Source organism: Fulmarus glacialis, unplaced genomic scaffold (genome assembly GCF_000690835.1).
Source record: "Fulmarus glacialis isolate BGI_N327 unplaced genomic scaffold, ASM69083v1 scaffold17010, whole genome shotgun sequence".
NCBI classification, from domain to species: Eukaryota; Metazoa; Chordata; class Aves; order Procellariiformes; family Procellariidae; genus Fulmarus; species Fulmarus glacialis.
In genome coordinates, this window is record NW_009185969.1 from 1 (window position 1) to 18,321 (window position 18,321).

At 39.3% G+C, this 18,321-nt stretch overlaps 1 protein-coding gene across 1 annotated transcript in view; it reads left to right on the forward strand.

Moving 5' to 3' along the window:
- Positions 1 to 5,212: 5,212 nt before the first annotated feature.
- LOC104083036 (TBC1 domain family member 14-like) overlaps positions 5,213 to 18,321 on the forward strand; it is a gene marked incomplete at its 3' end in the record, with an annotated part of 32,268 nt that continues 19,159 nt past the window's right edge. Inside the window, exon 1 of the mRNA XM_009586391.1 lies at positions 5,213 to 5,946. Within this exon, the coding sequence (XP_009584686.1) occupies positions 5,273 to 5,946 (674 nt within the window). The remainder of the gene's footprint in view (positions 5,947 to 18,321) is intronic.

An 18,321-nucleotide genomic window follows, 5' to 3' on the forward strand; every position in this document is an offset into this window, starting at 1 on the left:
CAGCTTGCCTTGCCCGTCCCTGGCCATCTTAAAAAGTTAGAGGAGCAGCTCGGCGCCGCCGGAGTCTTCACCGAGTGGTTTAAAGACCACAGAGGAGAGTGAGCGTTGCTTCCTCAAGGCTTTGGGGAAAGGCACTGGTTGTGGTTTTTTGGGGTGTTTTGTTTGTTTGTTTGTTTTGTTGTTGGTTTTTTGTTTGTTTTGGTTTTTTCGGTTTTCGTTTTTCTGTTTTTTTTTTTTTTTTTTTTTTTGGTTTGTTTTTTTTTTTTGTTGTTGTTTGGGTTTTTTTTTTAGCAATGTGTTCAACTGTACAGAATAATTTTGTGTTGTATCCTCTCTCTCACTGCCTCTCTTTTTAGTCGAAGTCTCCTAGGCAATTCCCAACGACCAAACAAAACTACAACTAACATTAGCTGAAGTTCTTACGACGCTACTGCTAATTTAATCTGGCCTCAGATTTTTCAGTAATATTGGTGTGGGGGGGGAAAAAAGCCCTGTAAACTGCTTCTGGAGCAGAGGTTTTAGAAGAACACTGTGACTCATTTATATTGCCTGCCTGACATAGCAAAAAAGTGGAAGAGAGAATGGTTTCCTTATGATTGCTCTCCAAGCGCTCTGCTCAAAAGCCAGATTTGTAAAGCTCACGCTTCGTGAAGGACGCTGGCTGGGGGTTAGGTAAAAGACTTCTTAATAAAAAAAAAAATCCCAACTTGTTTCTTTTCTTTTTGCCGTTAAGCTTTTGGCAGTGCTTAGGCATGTAGCCTCAATCGCTGTGGCTGTTAGGATGTGAACATAAACAATCTGAACCAAGAAATGTTTAATAAACAAATCTGGGTTTGATGCTCTTGTGCACTGAGGTCACCTGCAGACGCACTTGATAGCTGCAATGTGTTTCTTGGTATGTTCAATAAAAATACTGTCAAAAGCATGGAGATCTTTTAAAAAATATTTTTCCTTTAAGAAGAAAAAAAAAAACAGTTGCAACTTTGTAATTGAGGAAATTCCTTACACTTACAGTCTTGAAGAGACAAGGTGTGATAAAAATTGAGATGTTAACTCTTTGAGAACTGAGCAGCATATGTAAACCATTCCCCCTCTCATTTCTGTGAGGCAAGAAGATATAAAGCCTGTTTTGTAGATGGTTGTCTTACCCTTCCTTCTGAACAAGTTCATTGCCTAAATTGCATGGTAAGTCACAGCAAACTTGGAAGAACGTGGCTTGAGTTGGCATCTTTCTGATCTTTGTTTTACTCTAATGGTTTGGCATTGCTGTTAACTTTCTTTAAATTTTACATCAAAATGGGTTAAAAAGTGATTTTATTCTAGATCTTAGAAATTATAATCAAATATGACTTGTTCCCTCTGTGTGGTTGAGTGATATGCAAAGTCAAAATCTGTTTTAAAGCCTCTGGTTATTGTCAGAACACGCCTTCTTGCATGCCGTGATCAGAATCTGGGGAATGTAAGGCCATACGGACAGCCGTGCTGGGATGGACTAAAAGTCCACCTGTCAGACAGCAGAATTTACCTGGGAGAGGACCTAAAAGGAGGAATCATGTACGTTGATACCTCCATGAAGTTCTGACACTTGCAGTTTAGGGCCTTCCTGAGTTTCTTTTTGTTTAGGAATCCTCAGTGATTTCGCCCCCCCCCCGAGTTGACATGTAAACTTCTGGCATCTACAGTGTACTGTGGCAAGGAGTTATGCAGTTCAACTACCCTTTGCATGAATGGCTATGTTGTGATGTTAATTTTGAACCTGGCTACAAAACTACCTTTGTCTGGTGCCCCTTAGCGCTTATGTTGGAAGAGTTAATGAGTAAATAATATGTACTGACCCTCTCACTGCCACTTGTGACCTCTGCTGTATCTTCCTATCTTCCTTTCCCTTGTTATTTCTCTTCTGGGATATTCACACTTATGAGATCGTGGTTCCTATAAGGCATATGATGTCAAGACTTTATCATCTAAATAAAATTGATATTTGTAATATATTTAAGTAAACCATGGGGATTATGAATGTGGTGCAGAGAAAATTGCTTATTCTTTCTCAATAGTTTATTATACTACTAATATGTTAATAATCCTATGTTTGTTATGATGATAATGTTACAACAATGTTATGTTAATAAATGATTTATGAAAAGAAGTTAGTATTGGAGCACATGACACTCAGAATGTTTGACATCAATTGTCAGATTTTGCACTTACCAATGAGGCAGCTAAAATAAGGTGTATAAATACTGCTTCACTACATCCTTAAAAACAATCCTACAACAATCTAATGCAAAACGAATCAAGGAGTTCTCATGTATGTTTTTGACAGCTGATTACATCTCAAGTTTTCATTTAAAGCCCTGGATGAGTATACTTCAAAGCTTCCCACAGTTTTGCTGAACTGTGTAAAACCTTTGTAGCTTGTTATTACATAATTTTCTCCAGCAAGCTATAGCTGTTATATACTTCTGCATTTGCTGGTTTAAAGGATCTCTTCCTGTTAAATTTCTTACTTAAATACCAAGTTAAAATAGCTTCAGTACCCCGTGTGGAAATTTATTTTCACTTCTCTTTGAACTCTCTTGTTTATAGAATTGTTTGGCCTCTTGAGCTGCTATATTTACTGACTCTTCCAAGGCCGCTTGAATGCTTACCATTTGTAAGCTTAGTCGAGAAGAGCCATGCAATTAAACCAAGGACTGTCTGATTCTTGGGACAATCATTGAGCAGAAGTGAAGGCAGTCACTGAAGGACTTCATTATGGGAACATGCTTATGCTATTTACCCAAACATCATCAAAGTTGTTACATTTCTGAACTTTGTTTTCTGGACTACATTGTCTGGATGCATTAATAAGTATGAATTGTGATAAAGCAAACACCTGCACCCTTGCTTATGCAGTTCCATTGTGTGTGTGTGTGTACATGCTTTAGAGTAATGTTGGGGCTGGGTGGGCTGTTGATTTAAAGAGCAATATAATGTTGTATGAAGCAGTGGGTGAGCATGGGGAGGAGAAAACAGTTAGACTTATGTTAGAAAAATAAGTGAATCCAAGCAAGGAGGTGTGAGAGCTGGAGATCCAAGTATGTGCAACAGTAATTATATCTAATGTTCCATGTTATGTCATATTTGTACACTTTGACTATCAGAGTTGACTTCATGAAGTAGAATAATTTGTTGCCTGTATTCAAGGATTGTTGTTTAGGGTTTTTTGTTTGTTTTTTTGCTGGCCCTTGCAATTTTAATTTAGTGAACAGAGAGGTTCATAATGTATGCGGTTTGTATGCTAGCTATCTCAAGACATCACTTCTTTAAATTGCAGGGGATGTAAACTTTTCAAACCATGGTAATCTGAAAAAAGAAAAGTTGCTATAGCAACTCTGTAAGAAAAGTGTACATCTTCACAAGCTTTTTAGTCAAAACAATAAATTTGAAACCTTACGTATCCAAAGGATTAAGTAATTGATGCATTGATTGATTTGGATGGGTAGTACATAGTTGGCTGTTAAAAAGTTCTGGAAAGGTCTAAAAGATGAAATATCCAGCGTTGTTTCTACTTGACTTTTCCCCTGCACTTAGGAGTGGGTTGAACTGGAGCGTCGGATCAGCTAGTGAACAGAATTTGTGTAGTAAGCTAAAGAGTTGGTATAGCATAAGAAGTACCTTTGGATTCATGAGCTTTTCATATGACTGAAAGCTTGTGGAAAAAATCATTACGGTTTGGACCGTATGGAATATGTTTGAAATGTGTTTTCTGTCACCTACTGCCTGTCAGTATCACAAAGCCAAAGTGTATTGATGGGCTCGGATCTAAGAACGGACAGTGTGTCGAACCCTGGTGTTTGGCAGGGCTTAGGTGCCATTAGCCAGTGGTTTGGAACTGCTGGGAGGAACCAGTTTTCCCAAATGAGATTTGGGTTGGGTTTTTTTTGTGGAGGGGTTGTTTGTTTTTTAAGAGTAGAATGTGGGGAGGACCTCCTAGAGGACAACTGGCACCTTTAATTAAGTGCTACATTTGAGAGAGAATAGAAGACCAGAAGCAGGGGACCAGGCTTCAGGAACTGGAGAAAAAGCCGTCTAGAAAGCAAGCTGTTTGCAAGATGTGAGGAGTATTCTTCAGTCCTTCACACTTAGCGCAGAGGATTTCAGAGTGAAGAAACTGAAGCAATATGTGCATATTTGTTCTGCCAGTTGCTGCAGAGTAATTACATTGCAAACTTCAGATAGAGCTGTAGATAATTTAACTGTTCATGTAGAAAGAGGAGATGTATGTAATGTCGCAATAATAATCGTGTAGTGTTTTAAAGGGTCAGTAGCAGATCTGGGAGCCAGGGCAGCAGTCCTGATGGTGTTCAAGGTTTATGAAAGGCTGCAATTGCCCACAAGGACAGTGCATCTAACCTGCAGCTCATACTTGACTGCCCTGTCTTTGAGGGTTGCTCAGATTTAGACTGGAAGTGGGGCACTGACTGGATTAACTGCCCTGCTGGCAGCCCCTGGCGAGACAGTGTGAATCTATATTGCAAATATGAAGGATAGCGATCCCTGAGTGCAGTAAATACAATATATTTGCAAGTGTCAGTTTTACTGTACGTGCACTGAGGTGCATCATGTGTATTGTCAAAATGTTGACTACATGGATAACATATAGCTATTCAGATCTTGCATCTCTTGCTTATGCAAAACTGATATATTATGCATTCTGTTTCAGTGACAAATTTATTATCAGTTTTATGGTTTCCAGAAGAATGCTAAGAAATTCTATTTAAATGACCACTTCAGAATTTTGGTCTAAGTGTATGGAAACAAGTTTTGTAGGCTCCCAACATCAGTAAATATGAGTTTATGACTGTATAAAAATAAATTTCAAATATTTGTCTTAATATTGACATGGAACATTAAAGTACTGCAGTTTTTATAGTATGTAATTTCACTCTCAGGAGATGTATATGAAGCAAACACTGGCACACAAACTGCTTACGAAAAGCTTTTCATGCTTGACATTTTCTAGAAGCTAGTTTAAGTTGCCATTGTCCTGCTTGTTCAAGCAGGGGGTAGGGATAGTAATCATGAGAAAGAGAAGATGAATAACTTTTAATTAAATGCCTAAATTATGACACGACTGAGTGTATTTAAAAAAACCCAACAAACAGTCAAGAACGAACCACAACCTTCCTGCAAACTCATAATCTTGTCTTTTCTTTCTTTTTAACCAGTTATCAGTTGGGCCAAGACAACTGATGTAAATTTATCCAACTCCTTAAATGGTTTGAGCTTCATGGGAATTCTGGACGCAAGAGTGGGCAGCAGTATCCAGAGCCTTCAAAACTTGAACTCCGGGACCCCAAGATCTCTCTCATTACCTGAGCATGGGCCTGGCCAGCTGTCCAGTGCTTTAGAAGATTGTCATAGCCTTAAATCAGTGGATTCTGGTATTCCAACTCTAGAAATAGGAAATCCAGAGCCTGTTCACTGCAGTGTGTTAAATGTGAAGAGAAAGCAGTCAGAACCTGAAATTGTGCCTGACAGGGCTTTTCAGAGTGCGTGTACACTGCCGTCTTACATGCCTCCACATTCTCTGACTTCTGAACATGACCATGCTGTGCGAAAATCCTCTACCTTCCCAAGAACTGGATATGACACTGTCAAACTTTATAGTCCAACTTCAAAAACTCTGAATCGAAGTGATGATATCTCTGTTTGTAGTGTTTCTAGTCTTAGCACAGAACTATCAACAACTTTATCAGTTAGCAATGAAGATATTTTGGACTTCGTGGTCACAAGCAGTTCAAGTGCAATTGTGAATCTTGAGACTGATGAGGCGCACTTCTCAGATGTTACCCTGAATTCCACTAAAGAGACCAATGATCAGAGCCAGCAGGAGTGTTGTCAAGAGACAGACGTGGACAGTAAACGAAAAATATTGGGACCTTTTACAAACTTCTTTGCCAGGTAATGTTTCTGTAAGATATATTTGTATTTTAACAGTGAGATTAAGTATGATCATAGGAGAAAGGTCTTGTGTGATATTTTACTTTGACAGAGGTAATAGCTTGCTATTTTAATTTAAAATGATGTTAACATACTTTTTTCTGTTCTGAGTAAGTCAGCAAATATTCTAGGGACTAAGGCTCTGAATTCTACTCTGTATTATCTTTATGATCTATGGAAGCATCTTAAATCATCTTAAAAGATTTCTTCTACATTACAGTAAAAGGAGTTCTGAACAAGGTTTTTTTCCTCTGACAAGGGCTTTCTTCCTGGCTTCTCCAGTGATACCTTTTGTGATTCTGGCCACAGTCCTTAATCTCTTGTCCCATAAAGAGGTAAATATAGGTAGGTATTGAAGAGCTTTGACATCTAAGGATTCATAAGTGGTCTAGTAGTGATGGGGTATTTTATTGATCAATGTAAGTGTGTGAAGCTTAAAATACAAATACTTGCCAGACACTTGCGTGACTACTATGATTTTTCCAAATCTCAGTTATAGTTTTGTGTCCTGGTTCTGGCTGGGATAGAGTTAATTTTCTTCCTAGTAGCTGGTATAGTGCTGTGTTTTGGATTTAGTATCAGAATGATGTTGATAACACACTGATGTTTTAGTTGTTGCTAAGTCGTGTTTACGAAAATCAAGGACTTTTCAGCTTCCCGTGCTCTGCCAGGTGCAGAAGAAGCTGGGAGGGAGCATAGCCAGGACAGCTGACCCAAACTGGCCAATGGGGTATTCCATATCATATGATTTCATGCTCAGTATATAAACTGGGGGGAGCTGGCCAGGGAGCAGCAGTCGCTGCTCAGGGACTGGCTGGGCATCCGTCGGTGGGTGGTGAGCAATTGCATCGTGCATCACTCATTTTGTATATTCTATCATCATTATTATTATTGTTATTGTTATTATTATTATTTTCCCTTCCTTGTCTGTTCTATTAAACTGTCTATATCTCAGTCCATGAATTTTACTTCTCCCCCTCCCCCCCTGATTCTCTCCCCCATCCCACTGGGGTGGAGGGCAGGGAGTGAGCAAGTGGCTCTGTGGTGTCTGGCTGCCTGCTGGGTTAAACCACAACAAGTTTTGTTTATACCTTTTTTTCTTTCATTTTTGTATGGAATGAGGACATCTGGCATTTTGTCACTCAGTTGTTGAAATGAAAGCATTGGTCACTCAAAGCAGTTATATGACCTCTTCTAAATGTGGCCCTTGTATGAATGATAAGGTATTCTAAATGCAGGTATCCAGTGAAAGTGGTGAATGAGGAAAAGGACTAGTCCACTTTTTGGGATTTGGGTTGTTTGTGGGTGTTTTTTGGGTTTTTATTGTTTAAGGCCTTCATAATGTCTCTTATTTTTAGGATATAATGTCTGAAGTATGATATTTTTTGAAGAAACGGTTCTAGAAATAAACTTTAGACATCAAGCAGAGTTGGCTGTATCTAACCTGTTTTGAATTTGTGATTGCTTCAGCTAATCTCTCTTTCCTCATGTAAACTTTTTTTTTCATGAGATGAATAGGGTGATATGAATAGGCTGATAAAATACTTAGAGAATTGGCAAACATCATTCTTTGAAAGGCTTCCTTATTTGCAAAGCTTAAGAGAAGCAGTTTCTTTAGATCTACTAAACTGGCTGAAGACTTCATTGCTTTTTATTCTTAGGTTAAAGTTAGGGTACTGTGCCGCAGAACTCCAGTCATCAGTCATGTTTGAGGTGCTGAAGCTTTTGTGGACCTCTCTCTGTTTGTTGCCATGGAACCAGATTTAATTCTGAAGCAGGAGGTTTCTCAGCACTTCAAAGCATGAACTTCTGTTACCCATTCTGGTAGCACAACTGCTAACTCAAACAAATGCTGTCCTTCAGCGTGGAGGGAGCACAGTAGAATAGGCGTATTTAGACCCTGCTCAAAGTAGGGTGTTTAATCGCTTCTTAACTTTTCTTATCCAACAAAATAAAGCCATCTGTCCAAATTCTGTTGCAGTGTAGTCTCCAGTGGTTTTGCCAGTGTTACGGAAACAGTGGTACTCACTAGACAGAGCTTTTTAACCTGAATCTTTTCAGGTATGTTTAATTCCAGAGAACAAAGGCTGTCCTTACTACCTTTTAAATGGGGAACAGGTAATCTTGGTCACCATGTGATGTCGTCATGAGAATATGAGGATTAAGTTCAAACTAGGTGATTGCCTTTGAAGTTCCAGGTGCTCTGTCTGTAACCTGGCCTTTAATATTCTTCCCTTTAACATCCACTGTCTGCTCTGTTTCAAAAACAAGAGTTGCTCACTTTTTGTCTGTACTTGCACACCACACACCCATATTTTATGCATCCGTTCTCTTCTGTCGTGTGACCTGGTGCTGAGTTTCACAGGTATTGAACAAGCAGGGAGCTTCTGAGGGTCCTTCTGTGCCACAGGGAATACTATCTGTATTTAGGCTATCAACATTGTTAAGGATCAAAACATGCTGTTGCTAGGTTTTTTTGATATTCGCAATCTGCTGTCCATGGGGTTGTAATTGCTTCCTCTAATGATCCCATACAGTCCCTGTTCCCTGGAGTTCCTGTGGCCTTTATTATGCTACTTGGATTCTCAGCGCTTAACCTAGTACTTCAGTAAATGAACTTGGACTCTGCAGTGTTTTTTTTGAAAGTGACTGACTTTTAGGGTCTTTCCTACCTAGCTCACCCTGCACTGTATGCCAGGGTTTGTGTACAGTGTTAGATGAGGAGGAGGCATTTGGAATAGTATCTTTGAAGACCAGCTTGCTGAGAAGGGAGCTTCTTAAAGTAGTTTGTAAAAAGTGCTGTGGTGGTAGGTATAAAAAAAGTCCCAGAGCAGAGTATGTTCTTAGCACTTCACTCTATGCTGAAAGGAATTTCACTTGAGATTCAGAGTCTTGTAGGCTAAGTGCATAAACCTTCCCTTTTGAAAACCAGGGATGAACTATGGCAGGAAAAAGCCAAATTGCTTTGGCTTTGTTCATTGGCTGGCACACTTGTGTGTAACATGGAAGAACAAGCATCTGAGTGGTTTGTACACAGCCTTTCTACTTTCCAGCAGCCTGATGGTCATGGGGTAAAGCTGCAGTGCAGGGGCTCTCAGCCTTCATCTGCAGGTTTAGCTCTCTGAGGGCTCTTTTGGGTAATGGGATACAAGTTTGAACCACTGAGAGTGAAGATGAATCAGCGTAGTTTTTGCTCAAGTTGTTGACGTTTGGTAAAAGGAGAAACCTTGCTTCTTGAAATGGCAGCTGTGGTTGTATTGAACCCTGTCTGTCATCTGAGAATGTGTTAGTTTCTCTGAACTTGTCAAGACCAAGTTTGCTCTGGATATGTCAGTTAAGATTTGTGGCTGCCTGTAGACATAATACTGACAAAAATTAGATGTGTCTGGTGCTTGGTGACATGCACCTAAGCGGCTTACATATCAATTAAGGGTAAATCTCCTATAGTATCAAGAAGATGCTTAGAGAAGCACGTGCTTTGGAATGTAAAATTATTTCTTAGTACTCTGTAGTGTTTATTTTTCCTTGTGAGACCATATGCATGTGTGCACATGCACTATGCATGAGGTTGTGTATTCCATATCAGTTGTGGAACTATCTGTGGTGTGTTATGAAGTGTTGGTGTTGGCTTGGGTCTGCAGTTGAAAATTGAGTTATAGAGGAGATTAAAGAAAGGAGAACCCTGCTGGCTGGTTGCATGTCAATCCCGGCACCTTCAAGGGCACTTGGGAATGGAGTGCTCCTGCCCTGCCTTCTTTAGCACTATGGTGAAGAAAGTTTCCGGACTGCTCCCCTGGCTCAGTTGCTGTCTCTTCAGCAGTTTGAGACTGAAAGGTCTGGTTGTTTCCTCAGGTCATTACATGCCTCTTTGGGTGTGGCAGGAAGATCCAAAGTGAGAAAAAGAGACCGCTTTCCTGCCTGTTTACGCATAGCTTTCCTCTTGAAAGAGCTTAAGACATCACAGGTACAGTGCTAGGTGGAGTACTAGTGCTCCCATTAGGCTCCAGGTTAGCACATGAAAATGGATTATTGCTTCTGAAAGCAGCTGTAATGCTGACTGACAAAGAAACCTGACATGTTGGTTGTTTTCAAGTGTCACGTGTACTTGTATCAGCTCTAAAAGGCCGGAGGTCTTTCACATAAAGCATGAGTTTGAATTAATTTCCTTCATTTGAATATATGCAGGAACTTGGTTTGAGAAATAGTGTGAGCAAATAATTGGCTGGGAGACTAAAGAGTCGGTGGCTTGTCTGTCGCTTTGCCCTGGTGACCCAGAGTAGTGTAGCTTAATGAGTTTTACCTTTGGACTTTGCTTCTGTACAGTACTGCTGAAACACAGACTTTCTAAGTGCTCATGTTTTTAAACAGCTTTGCTGAATCAGGACCGTTGTGATCTTACTGTAGAAGTTGTACTTTTCATTTATCCTTTTCATTTATCATTTCAGAGAGTGAGGATGAGGCTTTTTATGGTTATACACAGGGTGACCATAAAAAGGACTAGGACTATGTTCAGTTAAATAATAAGCCATGCAGTTCCTTTCCTTTTGCATGGATTACAAGAATCCTAAGTCTTTACTTAGTCAACTGCTGTGGGTATTGTCTATTTTTCCAGGAATCTGGATCCTCTTTCTTTTCAGGCAGCTCCTAGAAGTTTTTGATCTGAATGTTCTAAGTAGCAGGATCTCAGGAAATTCTACAGAGAATAGGGACTACACATGAAATAAAGGGCTTTAAGAAGAATATTATGTTTTACTGTTTCCAACGAATCTCTGTATTTCTGAGAGAAAGCTTCTGAAGCAGGATTGGCATCCTATACCATACATAGAAGCACAAACTTAGTGCAGGCTGTGGCCTTACTTGTCGTCTGAGATGAAAAAAGGCTTAAGTTTCACAATAACAACTACTGGTTTCAGCATTAAGTCTGAAATCATGTAACTCATACATTACATCAGATACACACACTCATATACATGTTTTGAGGTGACTGGTCACACTTAATTGGGAGTTCTGAACTTAAGGAATTGGGTCCATCGATACCATAGATAAGTCACCTGTGTTAATGAATAGGACCCTTTCATAATGCCATTTGTTGCTTTTGTACTTCCCTAATTGTGGTGTTAAAAGGAAGGTAGCATAACAAGGAGCATTATACTGTTGATTTCCCACTTTCATTTCTCCAGAAAGGGTATTCACTGAGTATAGAAGGGAAGAGAAAGGATTAAAATAATTACGATTGAGTAATCTGAGATATTAAACTTTATATATGATGCTGTCTCCTTTTCTGTGCATGTTTTATGTTAAATGAAGCCTAGTAGAGTATAGGCTGTTCAGGAGGAGAGAGGCTGACAATATGGAGTATTGGACTGAAGTATGTAGGAGGAGGGACAGAAAGAGCTGGATCTGCTGGCAGGGAGGATGCGAGTACAGTGCTTTTAACCACAAATGAACAAAAACTAGCTGAGCTGCAGGTGGAGTTGCCCAGAAGCTGGGAGGAAGCATGCCAGAAACCCAGCCTCTGACGGAGGGAACCCGCACGGACACCCGGCACAGGCTGCTTCACTGCCCTGTGGGTGGGCTGGGCTCCCCAGTGCTGCAGTTGCCTGACCCCCCCCAGGATTCACTCTCCTGTTGGAGGAAAAAGAGGAATTTGATGGCAGCTTCATCCCTCCCCACTACTTTATCTGGGTACATTTTGAGCTAATTGTTGTCAATAACTGGCATTTAAAAGGGTTGGGGAGAGAGGAAGGCAAACAAGCTTATGTTTCAGTGATGTGGGAAGCAGCATAGGCACCGAGGATCTGTATTAACAGATGATGCTGGAAACAGTATTTCAGCAGCCCATAAGACATTGAGGTATACTTATTTGATGGGTGTTTCACAATATGGTTTTGAATGCTACTTACTTGAAAGCCACTTTCTGTCTACTTGAAATGAAAGACTAGTGGTCCTCCCCTCATCCGTTCTTACTATCACATCTCTGTGTAGAGCAAAAGAAAAATTGCAGAATTTTTCTGAAATAAACATTCTCTCTCAAAGCAAGTCTTCCATAGGTGTAAAGTTGGAGTTCTACAAAGACAACAGCCTTTTCTTTTGATAAAGGTTGAAAATGGAATGATACAGTTTTCAAAATTCCTATCCTCTAATTCACTGTGTCAAGTTTTGAACTTTGTCATGTGGCCTGTTCTCCACTAGGTGTTGAACTGAAACTGTCCACATTAATTTTAATCCCTATTTTCCCTTTATGTGTGAAATAATGTAACTTCTGTTTAGAATTACTGTTCTGTTAGTCCTTCCTTAAATTTTGCACTAAATCTTACTTGAGATGTGGCCCTTTAGAATAAAGGGAAGTTGCTTTTGCAGATAAAACCTGCTTTATTTAAAATCCTGTTCGTGCGAAACTGCAAAACTAAGAGGCTTGTTGAAGTTACTTGTTCGTTATGGAAGTTAAATGAAAATCTGCTCAGCAGGACTTTGAGTTTAGGGATTTTTTTTCGGTAATGGTACAAAACTATGCAGTAAGTGAGGACTTAATGTGATCCAGTTATTATTTAAAATAAAGTCAAATGTGTATGTTTCTTTTCTAGTGCCTGGTGGGAAGTATTACAAAAGTCTCACACCGGCTAGTGAATGAGATTTGTAGCATAGATGGGTGTTGCACATCGCTTGCAGCATTCACCTATAATGCTTTTTCCACCCGTTCCTTCTCCTTCATCTCCTGTGTGAGGCTGCCTTTTGGAAAGCCTGCAGTTCTTCAGTTCTATGCGTTCTACATGCTTGCTTTTGAATAGAAAGAGTAAGAATTACATACATTTTGATGGATGTATACAAGACTTCAGGAACTAATTCAGATGAGTGAAATTAAGGTCGGTTTTCATTCTGATTCATTGTGTATTTGAAGGTTTAGTGAATTAGTGGGTTAGATGGACTTCGTATCTTCAGTTAATTTGCAAGAACTTTCCGGATGTTTCCCTGTGTTAAAAGGAGGTGTGAGAAGAAGTGGATGGGCACTGGGGAAGAGGGAGAATATCAGCACAATCACTGCCATGTGACACTCTATCTATCTCTCTATCTATCTAATCAAAATACTATTTAATGTTCAACTGACTTTGTTCCCTCCCTTTCTTATCAGCAATGTCAACTGTTGTAAGTTATTGCAAGTACAGAAATGATGAAAAAAAATTACTTTGACTGTAAAGAGTACTTAATTCAGGGTCAACATTGTGAGGGAATGTTATGTACGCTTAGAGATTCTGAAAAATGCAGTAGGCAAGGTGAAATTAGATGGAATAAATATCAATTCTTGCTCCTTGATTATTATTTTTTTAATACTGTCTCTCTTCCCTTCCCAGTGTTACATAATCTGTGGGGAAGTCAACATTAACTTTTGTTTTTAAACATATTTATAAAGGCTCAAACAAGAAATGGTCTGTAAATAAAATTCCATGTGTGGATATTCAGAGTTCTGTTAAATAAATGTTGAGTTTGCTGGCAGGAAAAAAAACCCCTATGAATTCTTCTTTATGAACTATTAATCTCAATTTGGGCATTAGTTACATTGCTGTTTTAAGAAGCTATCCATATTAAACCTCTCTTCCTAGTCATTAAGTGCCTCAAAAGTTTTCGAGCCATAGGTAAGAATAATGAAGAAAAAAACCCTACAGTAGATAAGGAGTCGTTCACACCTTACATTGACAACTGACAGAGTAAACACAAGAACTTGGTAACAATCATGAGGTAAGACAAGGTATTTACTTAATGCTTGGACTCCCCTTTGTGAGCTGCAGCCTTCCGCAAGTACAGAATCACAAAACAGTTTAGGTCGGAAGGGACTTCTGGAGCCATCTGGTGTAACCTCCTGCTCAGTGCAGGGCTGACTTCAGCACTAGATCATGTTCCTCAGGACCTTGTCCAGTCAACTGTATGTCCAAGGACAGAGTTACCACAGCCTCTCTAGGGTACGTGGTCCAGGATTTAGCCACTACCACTGTGATTTTTTTTTTTTTTTTTTCTCCCCTTTTATCCAGTTGGAATTTACCTTGCAGCAGCTTGCTGCTTTACCTCTTGTTTTTTCTGTTTTCATCTTTGAGAATGGTCATCCAGGCTAAATGAAACCACCTCTCTCAGCGTCCCTGCTTGTACATCGTAGGTCTCAGCACCCAGCCCTCAAAGTTGTCATCCAGTGGACTTCCTCCAGTTTTTGATAGCTCTTTATTTTAGTCCAGGGGCCCCAAACTGGATACAGATGTAGTCTCATGGGTACTAGCTAGAGCTTTTAATAATTTTTTCCTCTTGATCTTGCTAATACCACCCAGTCCATGTTTAATCTTTATTGCTGCAAGGTCTTACTGCTGACTCAGGTTCAGTTTTTTGCTTAGGATGACATTTCATGTATTCATTCCATTTTTGATTTGTGTAGTAATAGTACTTCAGATCAATGAAGAAATCTGCTTTCAGACTCTGGGAACAGAATTTGAGGTTATTCTGATAACATTGGGATAACTGGGAATTTTGCCAGCTAGAAAAGAAGTTACGTATAGCTGGTTGACTCTAATAGCTTGAACTTGGACCCAAATGTTGCTTTTGTATGAGAGTCCTAACTTGCTGAAACTGCCGTTTCTGAGAATTCTGCAGCATTAGCATGATAGGCTAGCACTGTGCCTCATCCACATGCAAAATAGTTCTTGGTTTGATAAAACCAGTCCTAACTGCTAAACGTGCAGGATTACAGTCTGATTTATCTTTTCATGTCTTTGACACTTCAGTGTAGGCAGCTCTGCTTTGTTCTCCTCTGAAATGTGGGCTACTCTCTAAGAAACAAAGATAAATACGGAACATTGTAGTCTTGATAAGTAGTTTATCAAACCCTGCTTTTTTTCCCAGAAATCTAAAGAGATTCAAAGTTACCCTACTGCAAGCTTTCAGATACCCTGTGCTGCTAACTTGTATTATATTACTGTCTCCCTCAACTGTGGAAATCTTTTTTCAGACCTACAGGTATCTGTTACATTGTAAAGTGTCATTATTCTTTGTTCTTACTGAACATACTGGAATATCAGTAGTTGGAAAACTTTGTTTATAAAATGTGGTAGCGATTTATAAAACATGATTTGTCATTAGTTACCTCTTTCATAGGTAGGTCAACTTCTAGGCTGTCTGGCTCTACTTCTGTTGGATTTGTTTATCCGTAAACCAAGCATTGTTCTTCCTTTACATTGACCTTTGGCAATCTCTCAGAGATAAAATTCTGCAAACCCTGCTTTTGTATGTGATTTTGGAATCTTATTCAAAGCATAACTTTTGACTTGTTGATGAAGGTTCTTCACCATAGCCAAAATACTTGGGCTTTTTTGATTATACTGTTTCTGTTGGATTTTTTTGTGCATGGGTTTGTTTTTTTTTTTGTTGGTTTTTTTTTTTTTTTTTAATAAAAGCTGAGAGGTGATCTGGGGTTGGGAGGGGGGAATGCAAGTACCGGCAATCACCGCATCTAGTGAATTGTTTCTAGAAACCAATGTTATCTGGTCATGGGTACCAACCGTTGGCTTTCACCTGTGGAGAATGTAGATTTAGGGTTCTTCAGGAGATTTTGGTAGGTCTTCTGAAAAGAATTTCTTCTTAATTCTATCAGTTCCCTAGTCATCATCCTCCACTAATCAGGTATCCAAAATTGCTGTGATAGAATATGTTGCTGAGTTTTCAGGGTTTATTTTCTATGCTTCTGGAAATTGTTTAAGTGGCCAGAGTGCAGATTTGGAACATCTAGAGGTGAGAATCTTTCTTCTTATTGAGGGTAAGTTGTGAAGGTTATGGTTAGTACAGAATACAAAAGGTCATTGAAGGATGAGAAGAAAACAATGTTGTTACACCTTTTGTCTAAATTCCATAATAGTGTGAGAATGTTTCCTAGGTAGTGTTAATTGATTTGTACCATGCCAGGTAAGGTGGCTGGACACTTTTGCCCACAAAGCAGCGAATATTTAATAAAATTTCTCCTAATATATTTTTTGCTTAATAGATGCTGTATGTTACTTGAAATGTCCTGTTTCAATGTAGGTTTCTGCATGCCTCGAGGAATAATGTCTGTGGAGACATCTCTTACACTGTGCTTGTTGCTTGACATGGGTTTACCTAGTTCTTACAATTAATATCTGCTTACTGGCAAACTCTTTAGATAAAGTCCGTTACACACTCCAGTATGACTGCCTTTGCATAGGCTGAGGGGCTCAAGAACTTAGTGCTCTCTCCTCATGTAGTTTAGAGTTACCTGGAAATTTCAGCATCTTCCTCCAGAAGCAGCTGAAATGAACTTTGACTTGCCTCTGTTTCTTTCCTGCATCTTAAGAATACATGCAAGTCTGATACTAATTTGAAATTGTTTTTCAAGATAATTTTGTTCTACCAAATCTGAACCTTTTGAACTTTCTTCACTGCCCTTATTTTTCATCTGCTCTACTCATGAGACTGGTAAGTCCTTCTAGTTGTTAATTCGCATGACTATTCTAATTGTTTTGTCTTCTGAAAATAAACTTCTTAATTGAAAGACTAATTAAAATTTGAATGTGAGCATGCATCTTGAGAGCAGGAAATGTATGTATTTTAACACTCATAACAAATTTACTTGCAAATTAGTTTTGGGTAAACGCAGGTAAAAATTGCGTCAGTTAGTGCATGAGTTGGATCATTTTCTAGGTAATTCTCATGCATGTTTCTTCACAGCAACTGTCTTTTTTAAGAGTAAGGAATCAATTTACTTGCAAATATAATCTCTATGCTAGGCCACTGTTAAAGTAGTCTACCACAGAGTAGCATATGCCGTCTCACTTTTGTTTTGCTCACAACTGTCATTCCATGCTGCATGCCAGTAGTTCACATGCTGCGGTCTTTGGAACTTCGTCTAAGGAGCCATGTCAAAATAGTAACAACAGAATAGTTAAAAATCATGAATTTCAGATTTTCTGGAGAACCCAGATACTCTAATCATGACAACTACAAAGTCCTAAGCTCCTGTATCCTTTTATTTCAGGCAACTGATACCTCTTGGGAGTTCTGGGGGAAGAAGAATACCGTGCATTGCCTGGAAGCCCAGATGTAGGGGGTGTGTGCGCACCAACAGGTGTTAGTGGGTGTATGTGTGTCCGCCTTGCTTGACTCCACCCTCTTGACAGCTACTGTGTTGGAGCCCATCCTTTTTTCCTGTTGTTCGAGTGACATGTGCCAGAGAAACAGTTCCTTGACTCTGGTGGTACCAAACTTCAGAGGTATCTCAAGGGGCACAGTATTGAGCCTGCCTGGCTAGAGAAGACTTTGAGACTTTTCAGGGAAGAGGTTTACAGAGTTTTAAGATCTGGACTAAATCGGCAACAGAAGCCATGGCAGCATTGTCTCCGCTCCTTATAGTGGATAGGTTTGTCTACTGAACTGGGGGGAGTGGTGGGGAGGGATGACCTTTTGAGAGGTGACTTCGCATAAGTGGCTAACCTTACTTGGGACAAACCACAGCTGAAATGTGGAGAAAGTGAATACTTGAATCCTTTTGGAGCAGTGCTATGAACTCGTCACGCGGCAGTAGTTGCTGGCAGTTGTGTTACAGGCTTCATGTCTTTTTAGAAAGAGAATTGGACTGAACTAGATAAACTTTCTGCTTCTGTGGTGATGCGGGACTTTGTTTAAAAGCATAAGCTTGAAAAAGCTGTAATAGATACTATATGGATAGGTTTGGCTTGGTTACTTGTTATTGATGTGGTTCTAATTTTTTTTTTTTTTTTAATTTGATTGAGGCTTCAGCCTTATCATGACAGCACACAAGGCTACATAAATACTGGCAATACATGAATGTGCAGTGTGTATATATGGCAACTATTCAGTAAGTTTATCTTAGCAGTGCTTATAGAACCAAAATGAAGTGGTTCTTAAGTTTTATTAAAGAATAAGGTTTTCCTGACACTGCTGAACTTATCTATTGGTATTAATTTCCTCTCTTCCCCACAAAAAAAGGCAGTTGGGCAGATCAGTATACAGTAATGGTGCAGTATGTGTGTGTGTTCAAGCAAAAGATTGTTTGGTCTCTCTCCTGTATCACAGGATGCTATTTTGCGTATGTAAACATTAATTCTGGAGTTAGAATCAAATTCTCTTCAGGCAGGTAATTCCTCTCCACAGCTCAATTAAAATAACAAGGTTAAACAGCTGTTTGGTGCCAAATACTGTTTTTAGGGGACTGTGCAGAATAATTTTCTGTTTGAAATATGATTCTCAATTTAACTTCTGTGCTTGGTTCCTAAAATAAGCAGCTGCAGACACTTAGTGTAAAATAGTTAACATGTTCAATAGGAATGC